This window comes from Elgaria multicarinata, chromosome 2, assembly GCF_023053635.1.
Source record: "Elgaria multicarinata webbii isolate HBS135686 ecotype San Diego chromosome 2, rElgMul1.1.pri, whole genome shotgun sequence".
Classification (NCBI taxonomy): Eukaryota; Metazoa; Chordata; class Lepidosauria; order Squamata; family Anguidae; genus Elgaria; species Elgaria multicarinata.
In genome coordinates, this window is record NC_086172.1 from 7,388,298 (window position 1) to 7,406,982 (window position 18,685).

The 18,685-nt window shown below is 40.8% G+C and overlaps 1 protein-coding gene across 1 annotated transcript; it reads right to left on the minus strand.

Moving 5' to 3' along the window:
• Nucleotides 1–130: 130 nt before the first annotated feature.
• CCT4 (chaperonin containing TCP1 subunit 4) lies at nt 131–18,418 on the minus strand. Its single transcript, XM_063115974.1, has 14 exons — nt 18,197–18,418; nt 13,629–13,681; nt 12,010–12,099; nt 11,629–11,737; nt 10,473–10,615; nt 8,939–9,060; nt 8,715–8,847; nt 6,285–6,424; nt 5,572–5,668; nt 5,037–5,147; nt 2,772–2,902; nt 2,448–2,682; nt 524–637; nt 131–296 (listed from the first exon to the last, which is right to left on the minus strand). The coding sequence occupies exons 1-14, from the start codon at nt 18,333–18,335 to the stop codon at nt 282–284; spliced, it is 1,632 nt and encodes a 543-aa protein (XP_062972044.1). The 5' UTR covers nt 18,336–18,418; the 3' UTR covers nt 131–281.
• Between the last annotated feature and the right edge of the window lie 267 nt (nt 18,419–18,685).

Here is an 18,685-nt window from a genome sequence, read left to right on the forward strand (position 1 = left end):
CTTCTAGTGAAATCAATGGGATTTAAAAAGCTAGCCGCTATCTAGCCAATGTTAAACAGAGCTTTTAGCAACAGATGCATTGCATCTTCAAATGTTTAGTTATAAAAAAGACACACATTTAAACAAGATCTTCTCTTAGAATTTGAGGTTTTATTAATTTAAATCAACAAAAGTACATGAATGTAACTAGGAGTTAAACTGATGCCCAACACTGAGCTTCTATGAAGGATCCATGTTCCAATCTTATGACTCCATGCTGAGCTGCACTGTCTTTAGTCATCTCATCGCGTATTTACCTGCAAAGAAAAGATATAGATCATTGTGTGGAATGATACATTTAACCATTTTATTACCTCTCAAAATATCCTTGCATTTCCAATAACCATTACAATAGCTCTTTAAATCTCATCAGATCTAGCTACAAATACAGTATATCAATATGCACATTAAGATTATGGTATAAGACAGCAAGAGAAATCTGTTGACAGAAATGAGAAAATCTTAGTATTCAAACTTAGCTTACCACATCATCAATCTTAAGAATACTGCGGACAGTTTCCGTAGCTAGGGTCAGAGCACTGATGGATACCAATAACGGCTGGACCACCAATTCTTCTAAGATATTGGAAATTCCACCCTACAATTTAAGAAAAGCAATCTCAGTTTATATGTAATTACTAAGCTTAAATTTTCAATATGAAATAATTTCTTAACATTTTCATTACGTAGAGTCTCAAGGAAATTCACTTATTCCTTCATCAAATGGCTAAAGAATTCACTGAATCATATTCTCCCAGTTTATGATACATTTTTCAGCCTGCCGTGTTTGTCAGTTTGGAGGAAAAATCAACCATTCTCTTCCTCTTTGGTATGTAAACCTGCCACTGCTGGCATTGACAACTGTTTCCATTTGATGTTATCTTTATTAAATCAATCGTTTGTTGCTCTGACCTCAGGTCTTAACAAATAAAATTGTAATAAAATGCAAGACAAACTGTGCCACCGAAATACATATAAAACTCTTGTAACATCAGTACAATGCAACCAAAAAGAAAACTTAATAGAATTCTTATTTACCCTTTACAGCAATCTACTAGCATGGGTTTCCATAAAAGACTGATGGACTTTCACTATCATGAAGACGTTTTTGTTTTGGCAACCAGAAGCCCAATTTTCTTCTGATTGGACATACAAACTGAGCCAAATTTTTAACTCTTACTATGTTATAATTTTTAATATATATATATATATATACCCTGCTCTTCCTTACACAGACCAGGACAGCGAATGGACCAGTAAGATTCATAGCTACAGAATCACTGAGCAGATGGAACATTCCTATATTGATCCTCCAGAACAATAGGTGGCATTTTTCAAATTAAGTAAAGGGAAGTTCTGACAAGTACTTCTCACATCTAGGATAAAATTTTGGAACTTGCAGGATCATGTTGAATGAATGCGTCTCAATCTATGTTTACGTTCCAAATTCCTGTGCATTGCAAGGAATCCCAAGTCACGTTCCATAGTGCATTCTCTGTTTGCATGCATCATCAACTGAGCCTGCTTCACTGAGGCATTCCTCTGTGCAATCTTTGATGGCCAGTACCCACAGCCAAACAGGTTAATCTAATGTGTTCCTTTGCACCTGCTGCCAACTAATACTGAAACTGTGAAAGTATTTCGCAAATTCCATTGGATGACATATAATGCAGTGAACTGCATGTGAGAAGCTGAGCCGGGATGGGCTCCTTGTGGCCCATGCCTTCCACATGACTTGATCTATAACTCTCACCATTCCTCACCCTTGGCAATGCTCTCTAGGGTTGGTGAGAAGTTGTGGCCCTCCAGTTGTTTTGGTCTATAAGTTGCCTACTACTGAAATAGACCCACAAAATAGTAAACGCCAACATCAAAAGTCAAAATTCTATTAAAGGTTATTTGAAGGAACGCCGCCTCCCATGTGTACCTGCCCGGACCTTAAGATCATCTACAGGGGCCCTTCTTTGTGAGCCCCTGCCAAAGAAAGTGAGGCAGGTGGCTACTAGGAGGAGGGCTTTCTCTGTTGTGGCACCCTGGCTGTGGAACGAGCTCCCCAGAGAGGTCCGCCTGGCGCCTACACTGTACTCCTTTCGTCGCCAGCTGAAGACCTTTTTATTCTCTCAGTATTTTAACAATTTTAACTTAAATCTAAATTTTACTGTTTTAACTCTGTATTTTAATCTTATATCAATTTTTGCTGCGTGGTTTTATCCTGGTTGTGCTTTTTATACTGTATTTTGTATTTGTGCTTTTAACCTGTTGGTTGTTTTATTATGGTTTTAATTTTTGTGAACCGCCCAGAGAGCTTTGGCTATTGGGCTGTATAAAAATGTAATAAATAAATAAATAAATAAATAAATAAATAAATAAAAGTCAGGGTATTTGTGTCTTGCCACTTTGCATATTACCTTTCTGACATTAATGCCGGCAGTTTTCTCTCCTTGTGCATGTCTATTTCTCAGCTCTGTTACAGTAGAAATAGGATTCAGGCCTGCATTTTCAGCCAGGGTAGATGGAATAATTTCCAGGGCCTCTCCATAAGCACGCACACAGTAAGACTCCAAGCCACTTAAGGTGCGAGAATATTCGTTCAAGCGTAATGCCAACTCTATTTCTGGTGCTCCACCGCCTGCAATCAGGGCTCTGAAATTAAAATTTTGCAGTTTGTAAAGTTAAGAGGTATTTGTTAGATGGGTGATGATTTTACTGATTTGTTGACAATGATGCAGTACCTTTTCTTAACCAAACAGCGGATGACACACAAAGCGTCATGAATTGAACGCTCAGCCTCTTCAATCACTAGTTTGTTGGAGCCACGTACCACAATTGTTACAGTTTTTCCAGGGCTAGAGCAGCCTGTAATCTGAAGTACAAACACAGTATTATTACAATATCTAGTTTTCACGACATTCTGCTCTCCTGGACTATAGGGGTTTTCAGAGTCAAACTATACAGCAATGGAATTAACGAAGGCAACTAAAAATACCGGAATACAGTCATTTTGACAAATTCTACAAAGAAGTGTAGTTTCAGAACAAATAGAGTAGAACTTCACATTACATCATAGCACTCAAGGAATTACAATTAGAACTGGAAATGTCATACAATGTTATCACCTCAAATTTACACAGCAGCTACTGGAAAGTACCGTGCTTTCTCCAAATCAATGCATTAATAGTTTTTAAATAGATGACACAGCCTAAGAGTCATCTTCCAGTCTTCTTAAGAGTATGCAGATTTTGATAGTGTTGTTCAAGAGGTATTGATGGTATGATTGGGGGTATTAAGATCAGTACTCTTTAATGGTTTCACTGAGATTTTGCAGAGTGACAGAATCATTGTTATCTGGTACCTTCAGCAGTTTCCCTGGGATCTACCTCCCACCAACACCACTCCTATTCCTTAGCAGGTATGAATCTGCCAAGTCAGCTCATGCAGAGGTACCACAGTATGCTGGTGAGGATTTTTTATTTTATTTTTAGGGGGAAACGTATTTATTGGCCTCCTTTTCAAGGCAGCTTTATAAAAACCAGAAACAAAAAGGGGCAGCTTAATATAACTACCCAGCCATACAAAAGTCTTAACAAGAATAGATGTGTATTATACTCCCTTCTGTGAGCTTTTTGGAGGAACTGTACACCTCATAGGGGAGATCATTCTATAGCCTTGGTACAACAAAGTTAAAGAATTTACTTCTAGCTGCAGTATTCTCACTTTGTACAAACATGGCACCTGAAGCAGGGCCTAACTAAATAATTAGAGCTGTCATTGGGGACAATGTAAAGAAAGGCAATTTATGGGATACGTGGGGCCCAGGCCTTAAAAGGCTTTAAAGGTAAGAACTAGCACCCTGATGACCCCAGAACAGCTACTGCTGCTCAAAACAAACTGTGTGTGCACTTCTTCCCAAATTTACAAGATGTTCAACAGCATTTTGCATTGGCTAAACTTGCTTTTCAAAAAGCAAGACTAGATTAACCAAGACCCCATGGCTCCATACCTAGCCTGATGGGGAGTTTTCTGTCTTACTTATTAGTGATGCTGTGAGTGAAAAATTATCATTAGTGTCCTTGCCAGTATAAAAACACCATATACCTGAGCAGGGACCAATACATCCTGAGATAGACTCATGATTTCCATGAAGTCCTGAGTCATGCCAGGCAAGTTAGCCTCAGCATAAGCATTGAAGTCTACTGGGACATTCAACATAGGCAACTTTAACACAATGCCCAAGACCATCTCCATCAAGATGTCTACTTGGCAGGTAAGTTGGTAGTACACCAGTAGAACCCTCAATCTATAAGCTACCACATAGAAAAGACTGAATTCTGTTTTCACTGTTTGGCAGGAGTGAGGGACTAAGTGCAGGGGGAATAACAAAGGTTGAGTCCAAGAAAGACAGAATAGAGTTTTACAGAACATTTGTGACCAGAAGTACCTTCCAGCAATCCCACCTGCTGAGAAGACCGCAGTCTTTTATCAGATGGCAACCTGATGACTATCATACATGTACATTCAGCCCAACTAGACTAGTGAAATATCTGCTTGAGGCTAATCTTCAAGAGTGTTGGAAACATCAGCTGGTGAGGAATATAGCAACCTTCCCCTTTATGGGATTGGATCAGTAGAAACTCCAGTGCTTCAACATATATTTTCCCAGGCACAATTCAAGAGGCTGGCTTTTGTAACTTCTAAATGGCTTAGCCCATCCTAAGTTAAAGCCTACCCTGGGCCACCTTGAGTGAACACTCTCTGGCACTCTTGCTGCCCCACCCTTGAAAATCCCACCCTTTGACAATATGCCATAGTGCAAGCATCAGCATAATTTGAAAATGATACAAACCCTTTTGGGGATCAGTGCTTCAGTAGTAAAGGGATTAGGAAATTTAATGCCATGTAATTTTATTCTGTGCAACATAGTTTTTATGCCTTAGGCTCATTAATTCCTTTGTGCTTCACAAGAATACACTCTACAGCTAAACAAGAGTTCTCCTTACCTTTATTAGCTTTCCAGATCCATTTAAATTGACCTCTTCTGCCAGCTCAGCAGATCCCAGCATGTCACCAGTGAACTGATCAATATGAGCAACTGGCTTAGTTCCAATGGTCTTTTTAGAAACAAACACAGAGACACCACACATTAGGAAAGGCAGAATGTGATTCAGTATGCTTTACTTTACACACACTACAGCTGCAACTCTCTACCCACTTACTTGAGAGTAAGTCCAACTGGACTCACTTCTGAGCAGACATGCAAAGGACTGCACTGTAGGAAAGTTCACACCCTCTTTTACACAGCTACCTTTATCAGTGAGGTGCCATGTTACTATTTCTTCAGGAATAAAACAAGTAGAAGCAGCTTGTTCTTTTACATATTGTTCCCTCTGCAGCCTAAGTAGAACTGCATCACAAATTCCAAGACGGTGCCATTCAGTATTAGGCATAATTTCAATGATACACTATCAGGATTATCGTGGTTCATGACTCAAGTATTCACTTAAAATGGAAGTATCTAACACCACCTCATCTTACCTTACATATAAATTCAATGTCTTCTCTTTCAATATCTTTAATCACCATGATCTTCATCTTGTTCAAGAAATGTAGAGCTAGATCGCTTAGAGCATCCCTGAAATGAACACAGTGAATAAGCTACAAAATCAACGACAACCGCACAGTTATTAGTGATCAGCAACCTACTCGAATAAAGCTGAGGAATCTCTCCAAATTCGGAACATATTTGTGTTTATTCTGAGCCCAATTGGGATGTCATCGGGTGCTGCATAGGTTCTAAGCTTTCCCCCACCCTAGCGAACCTCCTCTGTCACTAATGGCAGATTGAAAAGAGGTCTCTCTGCACCCCCCAGTTCCTGGCACACTGCTCAGGCAGTAGGAAATGGGAGTTCTTCAAAAGCAATTGTAGTGCTGTGGAAAGGCTGTCACAACCCAGCCAGAAAACACAGAACTCTGCATCAGTAATAGTTCTCTTTTCTAAAAAGGATTTGCAGGATTCAAATGAGGTGAAAAGCACCATACAACTTACAGAAATGTCAAGTTTTGATGTTTCTTAGTTAGGGATATTAGAATTAATTTCCAAATATGTTAAGCATATTTTCAGAAGAGTTTAAGGAAATAAGTTTCAGAGAAAGTCTCAAGTCTTGCTGTTCAACTTCATCATATTAGGAAGAATTTTAATCCTGAATATTACCCATCAGGACTAATATGAGCTACTGAGATAAGCATACCGTAGAATAGATTTCTGAATGAGCAGCACATTACATCCAGTCTTCTTAATTTGCTTAATTAAATTCAGAATGTAGGCTCTCTCTTCCCGCAGGACTCTATCCATTTGAGTGTAGTCAGAAACAACAATCTGGTTATCCATCTAGAAGAAATATAAAGAGATAAAATGTAAACATCTGAATGTATTTGCATAACAAATTCACCGCCTACAGTAAAGCAATCTAAGCAGGAAAATGTTATTTTAAGCACTGGTTTGCATCAGAAGATGCAACCAATGGCAGATTTCCTATATGTTAAGACCTCTTTTCAGGCTCAACCTAAAGATGCATGGGCAGCCCACTGGTAGCTCACTAGTTTCTGCGGCTTGGGGGATTCTTGCAAAGAATCCTAGATAAGATGGAAGGCTCTTTTTAAGTAAAAACAGTATCTCTTTACACAGTTTAACTACACGTTAAGTCAAAGTGCCCAGAGGCACCCATCAAGACGCACACCCCAAGTTTCTCACCAGACCCTTTGCACTCCCTTCCACTCACCACTGCTGCCCTTTCATCTCCCAGAGAAAGAGCAGAAAAGGGGGGGGGAGAAGAATCCCAAGCAGGGAAGGTGGGAACGTTTTGCAGGGACCAAGGAAAGTTAAGACAGGTGGGCAGAGGAGGTGGAGAAGGGATGCAAGGACTGGGGGATCTTGAGGAAGGGCTGGGAAAGGCGCACGGCTGATGGTGGTGGTGAAGAAGGTATCATTTCATTGTCTTGAACAGAGGTGAAGTAAAAAGTTCATTGACCAAAAAAATAAAAATAAACAGCTTGGAGGGAATTACACACACAGACAGACACACACACACACACACACGCAAGGACCTTGGGACAATAGTATCCTGGCTCTCCACCAGCTGGTTTTTGAGAGGGCACCCTTTTCCCAACCTGTACTGACTTCAACAGAAGTAGTGGTGGAAGTGGGGGGGCTGCTGTCAAGAAATGGCTTGAGGGGTGAGGGAAGATCAAGTCAGAATCCAAGTCAGAATCCAGAAGGCCATGCACCCCACAACATTTTCCAGTGGTGCTCGGGACATTTTCAAAATGTCAAATGTCCCCGCAAGCCCCAAAAGGTTGCCTGCCTCTGCTTTAAGCACTCTTACTTTGTAAAGTTAACATATATCCTTTAAAAAAACATATATCCTAAGCAGGGAATGCGTATCAAATTTGCAGATGACACAAAATTGGGTGGGATAGCTAATACCCTGGAAGACAGAAACAAACTTCAAAGTGATCTTGATAGGCTGGAGTGCTGGGCTGAAAACAACAGGATGAAATTTAATAGGGATAAATGCCAAGTTCTACATCTAGGAAATAGATACCAAATGCACAGTTACAAGATGGGGGATACTTGGCTCAGCAATACTACAAATGAGAAGGATCTTGGAATTGTTGTAGATCACAAGTGGAATATGAGCCAACAGTGCGATATAGCTGCAAGAAAGGCAAATGCTATTTTGGGCTGCATTAATAGAAGTATAGCTTCTAAATCATGTGAGGTACTGGTTCCTCTCTATTCGGCCTTGGTTAGGCCTCATCTAGAGTATTGTGTCCAGTTCTGGGCTCCACAATTCAAGAAGGACGCAGACAAGCTGGAGCGTGTTTAGAGGAGGGCAACGAGGATGATCAGGGGGTCTGGAAACAAAGCCCTATGAAGAGAGACTGAAAGAACTGGGCACGATAGCACTCTTCAAATACTTAAAAGGTTGTCACACAGAGGAGGGCCAGGATCTCTTCTCGACCATCCCAGAGTGAAGGACACGGAATAACGGGCTCAAGTTACAGCAAGTCAGATTCCGGCTGGACATCAGGAAAAACTTCCTGACTGTTAGAGCAGTATGACAATGGAACCAGTGACCTAGGGAGGTTGTGGGCTCTCCCACACTAGAGGCCTTCAAGAGGCAGCTGGACAACCATCTGTCAGGGATGCTTTAGGGTGGATTCCTGCATTGAGCAGGGGGTTGGACTCGATGGCCTTGTAGGCCCCTTCCAACTCTGCTATTCTATTCTATTTTATTTATTTATTTATTTATTTATTACATCTATATACTGCCACCGCCCCATAGCCAAAGCTCTCTGGGCGGTTTACAACAGTTCTATGAATCATAGTCCTAGAATTCTACGATTCTATGATTCTAACAGGCCACAGCAATTCTACTTACAGCACAATCTATTGAATACCTACTCAAAAGCAAACCCCACTAAGTGCAATGGGGCTTATTCCAAGGTAAGTGTGCATAGGATTGCAGCCTTAAACAATAACAGAACAATAAATCACACAGGACTGAAGTTAGCTCATTCCTATTTTAAGCTTTTGGCATACTACTAGTAAAGTAAGGTAATGTAATCATCTTAATCAAGATGAACATATAACGAACAAATTAAACAAGCCAACTTACATCTGTTTTTGGAGCTGACAAGCAAAACTGAATGAGACCGATCTTAGCCTTTTCCACTCTAGTTACACCAGTGCTGGCCACTTTTTGAGTGAGGACCAGTCCTTCAACCAATTCACAGTCATCGATTGTTCCCCTAGAAAAAGTATCCAATGAGCAAATAAACCAAAATAAACAGCAACAGTAACAACTTTCAGAATTTTTAGTTTTGGAAGATTACTACTTACCCAAGCTTTTTCACAATTTTTATATCTCTAAGATCCACACCAGTAGCTGTAGTTGGATCTATCACCTTCATCACAGCTTCCACACTCATTGGAGAAAGCAGACTAGAATACTGTGATACAACCTGCAGGGTTGTAATGAAAAATCACATTTAACTCAACATGCTTTCTTTAAATCGCCAAACTTCCATAAGAACCTCACACAACTGAAATGTATTTCAACCCACCTTTTTTGTATTCATAATTCTAGGTATTTGGCATTTTTTGTTCTCTTAATTTCTCTCTCTACAGTTTGACTGATTTAAACAGAATCTGAGAGGTAACATGCAATTTGCCACTCCCATTCTAGATCTCCAAACAGACCTCAGATTGAGCAAAACATAAACTGTAATTAATTTTCTAGGTTGAAAGTACATAGCTGAAAGATGAAATCCAAGAAGAAAGGATATACAGTTGCAATCTCTTATACACAGTATCATTTGTATATACCAGTTACCTAGGGAAGTTGTGGGCTCTCCCACACTAGAGGCATTCAAGAGGCATCTGTCAGGTGTGCTTTAGGGTGGATTCCTGAACTGAGCGGGGGGTTGGACTCGATGGCCTTGTAGGCCCCTTCCAACTCTACTATTCTATGATTCTGTGATCATAGAAGGGAAAGACCCCATTTTCATCCTTTACCCACGCTCCAAATAATCTTGATCTTGCCTATTCTTCTCCAAATAGGAGATCCAGGAAACTGGAATATAACAGCACTGACAATAGTTCAGATCTAAGCTCAAACAGCTCCTCCCCTTAATGTGCTACATGGCCATCTCCAGCCAATACAGAACACACTAGGAAGAGGATGCTTCCTCTTTCCGTACATTTGAAGATGCTTGCTACTACTTCAGCCCTGTGCAACTGAATACTCTTCCTTTGGATATTTCATGGAATAAGAGCCAAGGGCTTCTTGACGAATTATGACTGTATTCTATCAGTCAAACTGAATCTGTAGTCTTACCAACCATCTTTAGGGTAGAAGAGGCAGAGGTAAATATTATACAAGTCAGTGTAGAGTACCTTGTTGTTATAAATAGTGTTACTTCACGGATTTTCATAATCTATCTAATAAAGCTATCAAACCTAAAGGCAAAAGAGCTTCTGTGCCAAAAATCATTGTGCAAAAAGCAAGTCTGGGAGGTGCAGCCTGTCAAAGACTCGGAAAACCTGCACCTGGTAAAATACTCATTATTAAAGGCAACTTTGCAAATAAGTCGTGAACATTTGATGAGAGATGCTCGAATTGGCAAACAATCGTCCTTGAATGTTTGTGAGCAGAATTGGAGCAAACAACGTTACATGCTCACCACCATTAAACCTTCCCGCATGCCAAACACCTGGCCAAAATAAATACTTTATTTTATTTTTGCAGTTTCTCCAAAAATTATATAAGGAGAGCACCACTTGGGTCTCATTAATATAGTTACATATAATTTGTATTTAAAGCATGCTGGCTGTGCCATACCACACTTCCAAGACCTCTCTTTTCTATGCTCACCTTTGAACTCAGTGCAGTAGTTGCACTGTTCAGCAGGGTCTCTCTGTCACTCAGCTCAATAGGCTGCCCCATGCTGGTCAGGACTTCAACACCTTTATCCAATGCCTTCTGGAATGACTCAGAGATAATCGTGGGGTGAATTCCTAGTTAGAGTTTAAGAAACAAGTTTAATCAGACCATAGTGCAGCCTTCCTCAACCTGGGGCGCTCCAGATGTGTTGGACTGCATCTCCCAGAATGCCCCAGCCAGGAGTTGTAGCCACATCTGGAGCACCCCAGGTTGAGGAATGCTGCCATAGTGCATACTTAAAGAGTTTAAATGAAATAGTTTGAAAAAACTTCCCTGTTGAATTAGATGTAAAATGTTTTTTGCAGTTCTACACAACAGTAGTTATTGCCCTCACATCTGTGTATTACATATCAGTCTACAACAAATATTAGCAATATCCCAAAACTTAAACCAACGTTTACAAAGTTCCTTTAGAAGGGATGTGTGTTCATTTGTTTTGCCTTGACTAAAAAAAAATGGCTACCAATATTACCGTGGGTGCATACTCCACATTCCCTTGGGGGGACGGGACACACATAATTATTTAAGCCACACTTTAGGCCCATCACTTAAGGCAATACCTTAGAAAGCAACAGCTGTTAGAGCAGTGATGGGGAATACAATACTGACTATTGGTGAGAATAAAGAAGCAGAAAAGCTATAGAAGCAACAAACAGAACACCAAAAGCAAGCATATGTTAGCCAGCCTTACAAATGACAAAAGTTACTAGCTCACAATAAAACAGATTAACCTACATATGACTAAGAGAGAACAATTCAGTCTTTTAAATTTACAAACCCACCTTGTTTGGTTGTCCTGGAAGGAAGCTTGATTTGCCTAAAGCAACCAATCAAGTCGTAGCTATTAAGTGACAACACTGCTTTTTATTGTCTCATTTTAAAACATGTTTCACAGGGAGCTTCGCTTTACAAACAAGATTAGAAAATATAAAGAATTTTCCACTGAAATTATGCATGTTACTGTTTTACTCTGTGCAGCACCATGTACATTGATGGTGCTATATAAATAAATAAATAAATATAATAATAATAATAATAATAATAATAATAATAATAATATATAAATATTTCAGAGATTTAAACATACCTTTCTGAAGAAGTCTGGAACAGGAATCCAAAAGAGAACCTGCAATGACCACAACAGAAGTAGTGCCATCTCCAGCTTCAATATCTTGCGCTTTGGATAACTCCACCAGCTATGTGTTGCCAAGTGTTTTAAAAAAAAATTGCACTAAATTACAAATAGCTCTGAAATACCATCACAACCATGCATGTATATTATTCTAAGGACTTCTTCAGAAGGAAAAGGCTCTCATGTAACATCACAAAATCTCAGATTCTGCTTCAATGTACTAGATCCTATTATTTTCTGCAGGGAATGGCTAACAAGCTGGAAAAACATAAATATTTGCATAATTTGGCATCCCTTTTGGGACTGACATGAAACGTGAAACAAAGTGTTACTTGCCATTTTGGCTGCAGGGTGAAGAACCTGCATCTGCTTCAGAATTGTTGCACCATCATTTGTGATAGTCACATCTCCTTTGCCATCTTGAATCTGGAAAAGCACAACCAGTGGTTTTTGGAGACCAACTCAAAAGAGAAAAAAATCTACAAATTAAATATAACTTAAGCATGTTGATTTATATTGCATACCAGAAGCCACTATACAAACGTTCTGCTTTTTTGTATTAAGCCAGGTGCTCTTTTCCAGCTGTCCCTATGCTTTAACAGCTGTCCTCTCATTCTTATCACACAAGGCTGCTTCATATTTTACCCAATAAATTATGCTTGCTAGGGCTACACTGGTGTTTCCCACAGTGCAAAGGGGAAGCGTGATAGATGTACTCCCTTCAACACCTACCTTGAGACCTCAATTAGGTCATTGCAACCCACATGTTTAAAGATACAAGTCTCTCATTCCCATTTATATATTTCCTGAACTATTGTACAAATTTGACCACTAAGCTATGTTAATTTACAGCTAAATAAGAGTATTATTTACATTGTTACATTCCTACAGTCTTTGCATCTCTTTGTCTCACTGTATTTATTTTGCATGCTAACCTTTTTACTCATAGAAGGAATGTTTATTCTTATGACCAGCACACATGACAGTTTGAGGTTAACAGCCCAATCCTATACGTATTTCCTCATAAATAAGCTTCATTTAGTTCAGTGGGGCTTACTCCCAGGTAAGGTGGTACAGGACTGCAGCCTTAGCATGAGAATACAGTAAGATTAATGCTAAACATTTTTTCTTCTCTTCTTCTTTCTAGTATTGTGCGTTTCTGCTTCACTCTGTCTTGCACAGCTGTGTCTTCACAAAAAATGAAGTACCAACCAAAAATGAAATGCACATGACTGATAGGTCAAACCAAGATTTGATAGTTACTTGGCAGTAAAAAAAATCAATTTTGGGGACTTTCTTTTTATGTGTTAATTTTTATCCACCCTACTATATTGTCTTTCGGTTTTAACTAACTCCTCTGCCTTGCTTGGCCCAACTCTACCACAACATAAGCACAGGCAACAATCCTATCCAGCCTGCATCTTTGCACATGTGACCTTTTGTCAAAGAAACAGAAAGGTCAGAAATTCAGGACGCAAGAGCTGTTGGTTAGGCTGGACAGAGCATTTTTGTGAGATGAAGAACTGAAATTAACGTCCAGGTTTGACTAGCAGGAAACCTTTTTTTTTTTTAACGAGATTGTAAATTTAGGTTTCACATGTTTATGAAGAGATTTAATTTTAACTATGTTATTTTTAAGTTAGAGAGAAATTTAGTATTTTATTTATGATATTTCTAAAACAATTAAAATTGATCTAAACGTTTAAAAAATCCAATTTTAAAAATATTTCTTTTTAAAAATTATTGATGTTTATTCACCTTATTTACTGGGCTATGTGTTATTGCTAACCAAAATGTCTCCGAACGTGGAATGTGCTCCATGACACTATTCTTTCACTGAGCCTTTATTCTCTCCACTGAAAATGTTTAAAGAACATTCAACAATGGCTGAAGCCAGGGGAACTTACAAGCACTGTTAAAAATGTACTATTACACATTTACACCTCAAGACATACCATTTTATCCATTCCTTTTGGTCCAAGGCTTGTCCTAACAGCATCTGCAACGGCTACAGTGGAGATGAAAATAGAGTTAGCACTGCTTTTTGTACAACACGAAAATATACATTGTTTTCTTTCTCAAAATAATCAACAGCGCAATCCTATGCATGTCTACTGAATTCAATGGTGTTTACTCCCACATTAGGGGGTACAGGATTGCACTATTAGTCATTATTTATTCTTTGTATTGCATGCATAAGTTTGAATCTTTATTTAGGAACGATCTTATTAAAATTTAAAATGGAAATATATGCAACTATTATTACCCATACATAACTATATAGCACACTGATGTCCCTCAACTGTATGGCAACGATATTATTGGGGTGTTTAAAATACCAGCCTTCACATCATCACAATGCAACAGCTAGAGAAATCCAATCTCTTATTCAACAAAACAAAACTAAATACTGGACTTTAGAAGGTGATGCATATTTCAAATCACACTTGGCATACTGTGCACACTACTGGTCCCCACACCAGAAAAAGGATGCTGTGGAGCTAGAAACGCTTCAGAAAGGGGCAACCAAAATGGTCAGGAGACTGGGGCATTTCCTCTACAAGGTAAAGTTATAACATTCAGTGTTTTAGAGTAACTGCGACTAAAGAAGGACATGAATGCAAATGTATAAAATTATGCGTGGTGTACAAAAGAGAGAAGTTTTTGTTCCTCTCTCATAACACTATTAGAACTCATTATCATCTAATGAAGTTTTATTTATTTATTACATTTTTATACCGCCCAATAGCCAAAGCTCTCTGGGCGGTTCACAAAAATTAAAACCATAATACAACAACCAACAGTATAAAAACACAAATACAAAATACAGTATAAAAAGCACAACCAGGATAAAACCACGCAGCAAAAATTGATATAAGATTAAAATACAGAGATAGAACAGTAAAAATTAAATTTAAGTTAAAATTAAGTGTTAAAATACTGAAAGAATAAAAAGGTCTTCAGCCGGTGACGAAAGGAGTACAGTGTAGGCGCCAGGCAGACCTCTCTGGGGAGCTCATTCCACAGCCGGGGTGCCACAGCAGAGAAAGCCCTCCTTCTAGTAACCACCTGCCTCACTTCCTTTGGCAGGGGCTCACGGCGAAGAGCCCCTGTGGATGATCTTAAGGTCTGGGTAGGTACATATGGGAGGAGGCGTTCCTTCAAATAACCTAGGGCTTTGAATGTCAATACCAGCACTTTGAATCAGGCCCGGACCTGGACTGGCAGCCAATGAATTTGTAAAAGGACTGGCGTAATGTGATCTCGCCAGCCAGTCCCTGTTAGTAAACGGGCTGCCCTGTTTTGTACCAGCTGAAGTTTCCAGACCGTTTAGAAAGGCAGCCCCACATATAACGCATTGCAGTAATCCAAACGAGAGGTTATCAGAGCATGGATAACTGCAGCTAGGCTATCTCTGTCCAGATAAGGGTGTTGTTGGTATATCAACCTAAGCTCATAAAAGGTGCTCTTTGCCACTGAGTTCACCTGTGCCTCAAGTTGAAAAGTCTGGACAGACAAACAGAAATAATTATTTGCACATCTCATAATTAAACTGTGGAATTTTCTGCCACAAGATGTAGTGGTGGCAACCAACATTGACAGCTTTGAAATTGGATGAATACATTCACGGAGAATAAAGCTATCAATGGCTAGTAGTCATGATGGCTATATCCTACCTCCAAGATCAGAAATAGTATGATGCCTCTGAATAACAGTTATTGGAGCACACTAGCAGAGGGCAGAGCTGCTACAAAACCATCTTCCAGGTAGAAAATGTATGATTACTATCATCATCAACGTCTACTTAAACGGGAGGGCACCAAGGAAAGTGTCCAGGGGCACACTGGTGGCCGTGTGGACCACAGGGCCTACATCTGTTCTACAGGTGATGGAACTTTGCTCTGATAACAAAGACATACCCAAATCCAAACATCCATTTTTAACAAATGACTACAGCATCATCTACACACAATGTATTCTCCCTAATGAGCCTGCCTGTGCTTTGACATCTTCTGGGGAAGCCCTTCTTTCAGTCCCGCCATCTTCACAGGCATGCTTGGTGGGAACATGTGTTGTGGCTCAAATCAAACAGGATATCCCTGGAGATTGGTGGACAGCAATGTGGTCGTGGTTACCCTTTGGATGGCTGGGCTCTCTTTTGAGGTGGGGGATTGTATTAATTGCAGTACTGATACTATCATGATGCTTTGTTCAGTGTATTCCAAATCTTGTGCAAGTTTGTAACCGCTGCTGGCAAAGAAACCCCGGCTTGAGACCTTTCCGCCCTGAACAGATTCAAATGTTATACAAGCAGCTCTCCCATCATGTGCCTGGTGCAGGCCAGGATTAGGTTGGCTTGCACCCTAACAAATTAATAAAAAAGGGGGAGATGTGGGGGTGTCACGATGCCTGGAATCTTTGCAGATAGCACACTGTCGGGGGGTAATGATAGGTGGAAATGACAAAACCCCATATCTCAGTAATTGGCTAAAGTCTGGCAATCAGGGTGTCTGCATCCTTGTCAAACTTCCAGGAAATCCCAAGAACAAACATGATAGGGGAGCTGGTTGGCAAACACCGGTAATGAGAAAAGTTAATTACCTTACCCAAACCTGACAATGGACATTGACTCACCCAGGAGGGAGGGGGGGAAGAAGGAGGAGAGATTTTTTCCTACTTAAACTCTGTGTATGCTCAATAAACGGCACTTGAATGGCCTCGGTCGCTTCAAGTCACTTCAACCCTCAGATGTGTGCGTGAGTATTTACTACAAACATGGGAGAGGGCCTTCTCAGTGGCTGCTCCAGTGCTTTCGAACTCTCTTCCCGGGGAAGCTAGGCTGGCTCCCTCCTTGATGGGCTGTCGCTCCCAGATTGTGGAACGGCCTGCCGGAGGAGATTTGTAAAATTAACTCCCTCTGTGATTTTAAGGCAGCTTTAAAGACTAGCCTTTTCCGGCAGGCCTATCCAGATCAATGTTAAATCAAGAATTTTTAATATGTATTGATTTCTGTTCTAATGTTGTTCCCCGCCTCGATCCAAAGGGAGAGGCAGATAAGAAATAAATACAGTATTATTATTATTATTATTGATTTCGGAAGTAGGCTAAAACTTGTTTGTTCCAGCAGACCTTTGGAGAATAATCTGGCCCTCCATCTATGTTAATGTCTTATAATTTTGTTGTGTATTTTAAACATTTATGGGGGGTTTTTATTTAGGGTGACCATATGAAAAGGACAGGGCTCCTGTATCTTTAACAGTTGCATAGAAAAGGGAATTTCAGCATTATAGAATATCACTTGTATATATGGAGAACCTGGTGAAATCCCTTCTTCATCACAACAGTTAAAGGTGCAGGTGCTATACTAGAGTGACCAGATTAAAAAGAGGGTATGGCACCTGCAGCTTTAACTGTTGTGATGAAGAGGAAATTTCACCAGGTTCTCCATATACAAATGACACCTGCTGAAATTTCCTTTTCAATACAACTGTTAAAGATACAAGAGCCCTGTCCTCCTTTTCATATGGTCACCCTACAACAGTTGTCACTACTGTTATAGTTTTAAAACAGTAGTGTAGATCCTGCGCACGCACCCCCCCCCCTCTCTCACACACACACAAAACACTGTAAGTCAGGTGACCATATGAAAAGGAGGACAGGGCTCCCATATCTTTAGCAGTTGTATTAGGGTGACCATATGAAAAGGAGGACAGGGCTCCTGTATCTTTAACAGTTGCATAGAAAAGGGAATTTCAGCAGGTGTCATTTGTATATATGGAGAACCTGGTGAAATCCCCTCTTCACCACAACAGTTAAAGTTGCAGGAGCTATACTAGAGTGACCAGATTTAAAAGAGGGCAGGGCACCTGCAGCGTTAACTGTTGTGATGAAGAGGGAATTTCACCAGGTTCTCCATATATACAAATGACTCCTGCTGAAGTTTCCTTTTCAATACAACTGTTAAAGATACCCTGTCCTCCTTTTCATAGCGTCACCCTATTTTATTATTATTATTATTTCCCTCCCCCACTTTGTAAGGCCGCCTTGTGGCCCAGCATTGGGCAAAAGGCGGGATACTACTACTACTACTAATAATAATAATAATAATAATAATAATAATAATAATAATGTCCGTAAACAAAAATACACAATCTCTGAAGTATTATTACTTAAGACTTCTATACTATACAGACCAGCTTGGGAGGGGAGGGGACACACCTTCTTCCCATTCCCTCCAGCCACAAAAATAACTCCAGAAATCTAGAGGGGCATGACAGCCAGCAGCCTAAGCCTGCCCAAGGGGTTTTTTCCACAGCCGAAAATGAACGGAGCAGGCCCATCGCGCAGCGGATGGACGGACGGATCCCTTCTTTTCCCTCCTTCCAACAACAGCGGGGCTGGGGCGGGGGCGGCCGTTCAACCCGGCCGCTGATGCCCGCCAGAAGACAAAGGGGAGTTAAACTCGCTCATCCTTCCGACCCGGGGACGATGGCGAGGCCCCGCCCGGGCCCAGCGCCGTTACCTTTGCCCGCCGAAATGTTGCTGAAGCGAATCTGGGCGGGTTTATCCCGGTCCTGGTAGGAGCCCCGGTTCCCGCCGGCATTGCGGCTCCCCGCGGCCGCGCTCATGAGGGAGCCCTTCGTGCTCACGTTCTCCGGCATCACTGCGCCCAAGCGCCCCCCTGAAGGCCCCGATGGAGACGGATTGCGCTGCGCTGCTCCGCTTCCACCCCGGCTAACGCTCCCTTGCCGACACGAAGCTTCCAGAAGGCGACGAGAACAGACAGGGAGGGAAAGGGCCCTTCGACGGTTGCTAACGGCAGCGCCGAGAATGACGTCTTTCGGAGGGCTGTCTACCTCCGGCGCCTTTCCTCCGCACCCAAAAATGTTTTCTCCGCTGGGGTTGAACCCCGAGGAAGAGAAATAGGAACGGTGGCGTTTATAGGTCCCGAACAGAAGCCGAAATTCAAGCAGTTCCAGTTAACGGCCCGGCGGCGAATTCGAACCGGCGA

What these genes read in the sequence shown, in the direction of transcription:
- CCT4 (XM_063115974.1), bottom strand. Translation starts at nt 18,335, where the DNA reads ATGCCGGAGAACGTGAGCACGAAGGGCTCCCTCATGAGCGCGGCCGCG. An exon ending in GATCTGGAAAGCTAATAAAG is followed by an intron (nt 2,903 to 5,036) that starts GTAAGGAGAACT and finishes TTTGTACTTCAG; the next exon opens with ATTACAGGCTGCTCTAGCCC. An exon ending in CGCTGTTTGGTTAAGAAAAG is followed by an intron (nt 2,683 to 2,771) that starts GTACTGCATCAT and finishes TTTTAATTTCAG; the next exon opens with AGCCCTGATTGCAGGCGGTG.